Source organism: Coccinella septempunctata, chromosome 2 (genome assembly GCF_907165205.1).
Source record: "Coccinella septempunctata chromosome 2, icCocSept1.1, whole genome shotgun sequence".
Taxonomy (NCBI): Eukaryota; Metazoa; Arthropoda; class Insecta; order Coleoptera; family Coccinellidae; genus Coccinella; species Coccinella septempunctata.
Window position 1 is genome coordinate 11,704,043 of NC_058190.1, and position 9,411 is coordinate 11,713,453.

Consider the following 9,411-nt stretch of genomic DNA (forward strand, 5'->3'; position numbering starts at 1 on the left):
TACTTTGAAATGAGAACTTTAACTTTGTGATCCTTATCGGAACTGATAGAATCGATGAAAAGTATGAATTGCTTGCAATTGTGCGCGCAATAGGCATAAACTATGAAATTATCTTTTTTTATATTGTAACGATACCCTTTGAAATTCAAAACACAAACGTTCACAAATCGAATGAATTTTCGTTCTAATAAATAGGTATAACCAGCAGATAGTTTTCTACCCACAGATACCCACGCTGATTTATGCAAAAAATACCTTCCATAATATTGCAGACCATAAAATGGTCTTCTCCAATTTACTTTCTCGTAAAAGTCTCGTTGTCTCGTCATTGATAACATTTTTTAAAAGCGGAATATTCAAATCTAATGATTATAACGCATAGTGTAGTCCATCTACCGAGTAATTCTCTCCAATTATTTCCCTTTGGAAGTATAATTATAATAGTACCTATATGAAATTTATTTTATTGATTGTTTTACTTGTTTCAAAACCTATAGAAGTAAATGAAGCAAAAACCGTCTATCGTTCAGTATCAGAAATCAAATATCTAGTTCTAATTCTTAAATCTGGTGAATAAACCTACTGCTTCCCGGAGAAGATTTTCAGATTTCTGGCCTCATTCAACATATTCTGAAGTTAATCTTTTAATATCGAAGAAAAATTTTAGGATATCAGAATCGAATTTCGAATTATCTTTTATATCTTTTCACACAAGAATAAACTTTCTATTAGGCAAAGAAACATATTAAATTTTTATGGGTTCAGTTGTATTCGATTAGTTCTAGTTTGAAATACTTTGTTTGTTACAAAAAAATTATCACTCTTATCGGTCAGGTTCTAAAATGTTTGAATGAATTGGAAAAATTCGAAGCAACTATTTGAATACAACAATGCGTGAATGAAACAGAGTCTTTTAAAAATTCCGTATACAGAGTGATTCGTAACTATTAGGATATATGGGTAATAGCTTTGCAAGGCAAATTTGGTCCTATCAGTAGTTATGAATCCCCCTGTATATAATCATTGAATTCTAACTAAAAATGTTTGGTTCAAAATAATGAGAATAACAAACTGTGCCTAGGAAATTGCCAACAAGTGGAGAATTGTCCCACCCATTCATGACATAACCCGTACCGTAATATAATACCAATTTATTGAGGGCCGACAAAGGGTTTTGCTGCAAAACAGACGACAGCTGCATCACTTTACGATCTTTTCGGTTTTTCGGAGTGAAAGCAGAAATGAACGGAATATTTATGAAATGTTTTACTAACCCTGAAAGTTTCAACCAATAGGAGTGCGTTCGTCTTGGAATGTTTATTGGAATGAAATGATGAATTTGTGCTCTCCTCATTCTGATAAAATTTTCCATACAAACAATTTTTTTTTCGTGCTTACGAAGTCTTGTATGGAAAAATATGAAAAATTAATGATATGAATAAGAAACTCGTCGAATTATTTTGTATAACGTGTAATAGAATATCTGGTCCCCCCTTACACAAATATAGAAGCTCTTTGAATTTCACGAAAAATGTCGAATAAATATCTCATAATTTCAAATCAAAATGAAAGGAGAAAATTTTCGACCCGAACGAGCTTCGAACTCGAACGGTTCTTAACACTACGGATTTTTTCATTTTGGAGTAAATATAATTTATATCGAGCTCATTTTCCATTATCAGGAATGATGAGACAGAAAAGACCAAGGGTGGGATATGAGAATACATCTATCATTTATATAAATTACAAATATAATTATGTTCCCATAATTTGAAATTGGACGTACCTAATATTCGTATTGTCAGATGTCAGATGTGAAATGTATAAATAAATTCTACTACAGTCGATTGATGGTTTCGAATTTCAATCAACCAATCCCGATCTCGATTTGCTTGTTAATGAAGCTTCTGCACCCGAAATGATTTCAAAGTTTTCAAATTCAAAAGCAATACTCCTTTGCGTCCTCTATCGTCCGAATTATTCACGAGACTACGAGACCCCTGCGGGACTTTAGTACGAGATTAGAGACGAGACCAAGGAAAGTCTTGTCTCGTCTCGTTCATGGAATATCATGCTGGTTCTTGTGATTATTTGATCAGTTCTCATGCCCATCACCTCGTCAGCCTCCAGTTGGGCTGACAGACGACTGGGCACGAAAGTGAGTTTGTCAGGCTCATTTACGGTAAGGTAGTGGAGCCTGTGGGTTGCTAGTCTTGCGTCTCCCTGGACAAAAATGTGAAGGGAAGGGAGGTCTAATAGCATCTCCATGGACGAAGTTGGAGTAGAGCGGAATGCCCCCGAAATCATGAGGCAAACCGTTCTCTGGAGTTTGGAAAGTTTATTTTGGGTTAGAACGCGTACAGTGCAGGACCACCAGGCGACACAGCCATAGGTGATCAATGGTCTGATCACTGTGACGTACAGCCAGCGGAGCTGCTTCGGCGCTATCCCCCATGTCCTTCCACAAATCCTTTGGCAGGCCATAGGGAGTGCCTGGCTTTGTGGATGACTTTTTCCACATGAGAGTTCCATTGAAGCTTCCTATCTAGGGTAATGCCTAGATATTTGGCCTCCTCTACGAGTGGAATGGTCTTGTCGTCGAGAGTTGGAGGAGAGATCTGAAATTTTCTTCTCCTGGTGAAGGGGACAATCAGGGTTTTACAGGGGTTCACACCTAACTGCTCCCCATCACACCAGCCCTGAATTACTGTTAGTGTTTCCTGAAGAGCATCTGAGATGATTACATCGTCATTGCCCACCAGTAAAACAACTATATCGTCAGCGTAAGCCTGAACATATACGTCAAGCGAGCTGATAATTGCAATTAGATCAACCAGAAGGGACCAGAGAATGGGTGATAGTACACCTCCTTGCGGACAACCTCTGCCTGCTTTGAATCTAAGTGCTTCACCACAAAGCTCAGCATTGTGCTGATCCAATTCGATATGGTAGGAGGGACACCTCTAACCTTAGCAGCCCTCACCAGAGATTCAGTAAGGGCAGCATTAAAGGCTCCCTCAATGTCCAGAAAGGCAGCCACTGAAATCTCCCTGGAGTTGAGAGATTCATTGATCCTGCCAATTATTGAGGGCAAGATCTGTGGATTTGCCTTTCTGGTAGGCATACTGATGAGCACTCAGGGGATGCTTCCGTAGAATCACCTCTCTGACGTGCTCATCTAGTATCTTTTCAAGAGTTTTCATCACGAACGAAATTAAACTGATCGGTCGGAATGATTTAGGCTGTGAGTCCTTTTTTCCCGCCTTGGGAATATAAACGACTTTGACCTTCCTCCAGTTTGATGGTATGAAATTCCATACCAAACTGGATCTGAAGAGCCTAATGGGGTAAGACATTAAGCATTCCAGTCCGTGCTGAAGTAGAGCTGGAAATATTTCATCGTCACCTGGCGCTTTGTATGGGAGAAAGGATAAAACTGCCCTTCTCACCGCGCTCGCAGTGACAAGTTTGTTGACAAATTTCCAGCATTCCTTGCTGGGTCGCTTGAGGCGACTAGTGAAGTTACCTTCTTCCGCAGATGCGAAATCAATCAGCACGTGATCCGGAAAGTGTGTGTCAGCCATGATCTTAAGGGTTTCCGCCCCAGAGGCCGTATAGGTGCCGTTTGATCTTTTAACAGATCCCAGCGTCAAAACCGGCTCTCTGGAGAGAATTTTATGGAGTCTTGTCCAGCTTGCAGCATCCTCGATGCTGCAGCAGAAGTTTTCCCAAGACTCTCTTTTGGTCTTCCTCACTTCTTTGTTATACAAGGTGAGGATTTGACGATACACTTCCCACTCACCTGCTGATTTTGCTCGGTTAAATTTCTTCCGAACCTCTTTTCGCAGTTTCTCTAATTTTGAGTTCCACCAAGATACTTTCCTATTGTCGGATTTCTTTCTTAGTGGACAGTTTTCATGATATGCCGAGACTATAGCTTGGCCAGCCTCTCTAGGTCTTCATGATTGTTGACGTAAGGATATACGTGATCGAATATATACTCAACTGACAAGATTTCGGAAAACGCTATTAACCAAAACAATTTGAAATCAAAGGAGAAAGCAAAAAAACCAAATTTCGAGAAAAAAATTTCGACTTTGAAAATTTACTAAATTCCTTCCAAAGACTGTGGGTATCAACTTTCAGTAGGATATACGTGATCGAATATCTAGTCAACTGACAAGATTTCGAAAAAAACGCCTAGAACAAAAACAATTTAAAATCAAAGGAAAAAGCACAAAAACCAAATTTCGAGAAAAAAATTTCGACTTTGAAAATTTACTAAATTCTTTCCAAGTCTTTATTACAAGACTAGGCTCAATTGAAAGCTACTGTAAATGCAGATTTTTTATATATATTCATATTTTGAAGAAACTACGATAACAACCCTGTAGAACGAAAAAACCCTTCAAGGGTGGATTTCACCCTGTTATCCCCTGCGTAAGAAAACAAGACTAGGCTCAATCGAAAGCTACTGTGAATGCAGATTTTTTCTATATATTCATATTTTGAAGAAACCGCGATAACAACCCTGTAGAACGAAAAAACCACTTAAGGGTGGATTTCACCCCGTTATCCCCTGCGTAAGAAAACAAGACTAGGCTCAATCGAAAGCTACTGTAAATGCAGATTTTTTCTATATATCTATGTATTCATATTTTGAACAAACTACGGTAACAACCCTGTAGAACGAAAAAACCAATTAAGGGTGGAGTTCACCCTGTTATCCCCTGCGTAAGAAAACAAGACTAGGCTCAATCGAAAATACTCTAAATGCAGATTTTTTCTATATATTTATATTTTGAAGAAACCACGATAACAACCCTCTAGAACGGAAAAACCAGTTAAGTTTGGATTTCACCCCGTTATCCCTTCGTAAGAAAACAAGTCTAGGCTCAATTGAAAGCTACTGTAAATGCAGATTTTTAATATATATTCATATTTTGAAGAAACTACGATAACAACCCTGTAGAACGAAAAAACCACTCAAGGGTGGATTTCAACCTGTTATCCCCTGCGTAAGAAAACAGGACAAAGCTCAATCGAAAGCTACTGTAAAGGCAGATTTTTTCTATATATTCATATTTTGAAGAAACTACGATAACAACCCTGTAGAACGAAAAAACCACTCAAGGGTGGATTTCACCCTGTTATCCCCTGCGTAAGAAAACAAGACTAAGCTCAATCGAAAGCTACTCTAAATGCAGATTTTTTCTATATATTTATATTTTGAAGAAACCACGATAACAACCCTCTAGAACGGAAAAACCAGTTAAGTTTGGATTTCACCCCGTTATCCCCTTCGTAAGAAAACAAGACTAGGCTCAATTGAAAGCTACTGTAAATGCAGATTTTTAATATATATTCATATTTTGAAGAAACTACGATAACAACCCTGTAGAACGAAAAAACCACTCAAGGGTGGATTTCACCCTGTTATCCCCTGCGTAAGAAAACAGGACAAAGCTCAATCGAAAGCTACTGTAAAGGCAGATTTTTTCTATATATTCATATTTTGAAGAAACTACGATAAAAACCCTGTAGAACGAAAAAACCACTTAAGGGTGGATTTCACCCTGTTATCCCCTGCGTAAGAAAATAAGACTAGGCTCAATCGAAAGCTACTCTAAATGCAGATTTTTTTCTATATATTTATATTTTGAAGAAACCACGATAACAACCCTCTAGAACGAAAAAACCAGTTAACCCATAATAACCTAGTTTTACACATATGTAACGCAAATTTCACTGGCAAATCTATTTTATTTCTCAGTAACTGTAGCTATTAGCGTTACATATATGTAACACCATTTTTCTCAAACAAAAACTATACAATTTTCAAATAGGAATTGAGTTGTTTTTGTCTTGTACACTCTATAAAGAATATTTATTCAATTAGAATAGTGATCATAACTCAGGTTATTAAGGGTTAAGTTTGGATTTCACCCCGTTATCCCCTGCGTAAGAAAACAAGACTAGGCTCAATCGAAAGCTATTGTGAATGCAGATTTTTTCTATATATTCATATTTTGAAGAAACCGCGATAACAACCCTGTAGAACGAAAAAACCACTTAAGGGTGGATTTCACCCCGTTATCCCCTGCGTAAGAAAACAAGACTAGGCTCAATCGAAAGCTACTGTAAATGCAGATTTTTTCTATATATGTATTCATATTTTGAACAAACTACGATAACAACCCTGTAGAACGAAAAAACCACTTAAGTCTCTCTGTCATGAAACTCCTTCAACCTCCCGAGGAAGGCAAGGAGAGCCATCATCCTCTAGGGGAAGGCAAGGCCAATTATCCTTGCAGGATGAGGCTTTTCTTGAAGCCATTAAGGAGTTGAGGCCAATGGAGAGGAGGGAGGCAATCCCATAGAGCAGTTTTGCTCACGACTGGCAGATGGGTTGTCAAAACTGCCAAGGAATGTGAGCAACAATTTGCAAGTAGAATTTTCGACAAAGTTAGTGGAGCAGGAAAATATCCATTTGTGATTTTATTGTTTATATCAAAATAATCAAAAGTGAAAGTCTTTTCATAACTCCCTGTCATCAGTATAAAATATTTATTTTTTCACAACAACACATTTATATTGAAGTTGAACTTGATCAAGTAATGTTCACATCTGGTAATGAGATCAATTGAAATGTGGTCATAATGATTTTTGGAATATGTCGTAATTATAAATATGAAAAATTGCCTCATGTTTTTGAATTAACTCACAATTACAAAATAATTCTTTAGGGTTTGGAAATGCACAACACAAGATTTCAAACTGAAGAAAAATTATTTTATTGAAACAAATTAAGTTCATCATACATTATCCCATTACCATGGCACCGCTCTTTCTTCAAAAAAAAACTTTTGAATTCATCGCGAATGATCCTTGCTGACCTGGAGAATGTATTAGAGGATGTTCGCCCAACACTCGTTAAATTAGTAGATGTTCTCCAGTTATTCGGTACCAGAGAGTTGTCTAATTCAATATCTCTTAGCGAAGAAGATATATATTCTGTTTTATTTCTAATAAGATAATTGTGTAGGCAAACAGCCCCTTGTACAATTTTTTCTACATTCTCCAGCTTAGCATTTATCGGGCGAGTATCCTCCAGCGTGCCACCAAAATACCAAATGCATTTTCAGACACCCTTCTTGCCCTTGAATGTCGGTAATTGTAAATTGTTTTTTCGAGATCTAAACTTTCTGGTCCTGGGTAGGGGCGCATCAAGTTTTCTAATAGTGGGAAAGCTTCATCCCCTACAATTACATGAGGTAAGGCAGATCTCCCCTCAGCAATCTCTTTAGGAGGTGGAATATTAAGTGCTCCTTCAATCAATTTTTGGCCAATTATGGAATTTCGAAATACTCCACCATCGCTTTGCCTCCCTTGAGCTCCAATATCCACCATCATAAATTGATACTTATGGTTTACAACTGCCATAAGTACAATTGAATGTGTACCCTTGTAATTGTAAGAAGTACTTCCTGAGTGAGGTGGAGCCTGAAATAGGATTATTTGAATTTAGATGTTATATTACTTAAAACCTATGCCACATATTTACCTGTATCATAACATGCTTTCCATCAATAGCACATACAATTTGGGTAGTTCCAAACTCTCTTGAAACCATGAGCTACTTTTTTGAAATCTTCTTCCTCTGGTTGTTTTAGGACCTCTGGTTGAAGAACACTCCATATTACTTCCAAGGTGGACGAAATTATTTCGCTAACTGTGGACTTTTCTACTCTGAAGGAAAAAGATAGGATTGCCATGCTATCCCCTGATGCGATATATCTGTAATATTCAGATGAAAAGAGGTTTTCTTAAAACTATCAACATAATGATAGTGAAAGAGGTATCTAGGAAGATTCACTGTAAAGACTATTGCATGTCGTAACCTACCTCATGTAATTGCTAGGCGTTTCTGCGGGTTAATTGGGGCCCTACACAAATATGATCTCTGCAACTGAGGTCCAACTAATTCCAATAAATTATGGAATAAACTTGCATTCATTCTAAAGAAGTTGTATATGTTATTGTCAGGATTCAATTTCTTCTCCTCTACTAGAGTTTGTCCTGCACCTAGTTCTCGTCTCCTCTCAAAAATTGGACGAACCCAAAATCTAAATAAGTTATTTTTAGCTGAATCATCAAAAGGAGATATTGAAAAAAAATTTCTCACCTCCTTCTTCTCCTTATTTTATTCTGTTCCTTCTCTTTTCTTGCCTTTCGCCACAAATATACTGCCGTAACTGTACGAACAAACTCCATTCTGAAATAAACAACTATATGAAATGAAAAAATATATCGATAATTATTATTATTGTTGTTTAATTGATTCACATAAATGTATTATATTTAACTATAGATGGAAAATGGACCGTGGATAATTAAAAAACTTCAACTCTTCAATCGTTGTTTTTTCAGATTAAATCGGATATTGAGCGTTCGAATCGGATAGGTTCATTGAAATTTCTTCTCCAATTCCAAAATCCTATTTCATATGAAAACGTGAATCCTGCATCATAAAATTCACAGTAAATATTCTTTAGGGCGAAAGCAATGATTGAAAATTGATTAAAAAATTTGACTTCGGATGGGGCTCTGGGTTGAACTTTCAACCCTTAACATTGAAAATTCGTATTTCATAAGAAAACGTGAATCTCGCATCATGAAATTCACAGTAAATATTCTTTAGGGCGATTGCATCGAATATTGATAAAAAAAATTGACTTAGGATGGGGCTTGTGAGGTATTCACCGTCATTCAAACTGAGATAATCAGTTATTTCGATTTCTGGTATGGGGCAAGGAACTTGATTATGCGCGGTTACTACATAATTTCTAGTTTTTATTTTTCTACTGCTTTTGTCAATGTCCCAGCGGTCCGGAATATTTTGGTAGAAGTCGATGTCATTTACTAAACCGTTAGGGAGAAATTCAATATTCTTCACTGTTCGCCATTTCCTTTCCTCGAATATCATGTTTCCGAAGTTTTGCCGGTAAAAAATCAAAATAAAAAATGATTTCAATTTAGGAAGCATGTTGTTCCGCCAAAACAACATATCTCTGTAAACCCTAATTACTCTTGAACCTTGAAAGATGAAGATTACGAGGTCACACTATTCTCTACCGGATACATTCAATAAACCCTGAATTTGGTAAAAATGTTGTGAATTTTCACGGAGTTCATTGCAGTCGTTCGAGAACTTCAAATCCACATCATTCGGGTCCTCATTTCTCAAAGAGTAAGGGAATTTAATTTCTATTAATCCATTCTTATCCATAAGTCCGTCCGGAGAACAGGCTAAGAAGGGATGAGTTCCATCTATTATCAGACCGCCCAACTGAGTATTAGTTTTAATAATTTCAGAATATTTTTTTCGAGCTGCTTCTTCATTTTCAATAC

The 9,411-nt window shown here is 36.9% G+C and overlaps 1 protein-coding gene across 1 annotated transcript; it reads right to left on the reverse strand.

The window, feature by feature from the left end:
* Positions 1-7,906: 7,906 nt before the first annotated feature.
* On the reverse strand, positions 7,907-8,383 carry LOC123306977. Its single transcript, XM_044889178.1, has 2 exons — positions 8,186-8,383; positions 7,907-8,126 (listed from the first exon to the last, which is right to left on the reverse strand). The coding sequence occupies exons 1-2, from the start codon at positions 8,272-8,274 to the stop codon at positions 7,907-7,909; spliced, it is 309 nt and encodes a 102-aa protein (XP_044745113.1). The 5' UTR covers positions 8,275-8,383.
* Positions 8,384-9,411: the final 1,028 nt, after the last annotated feature.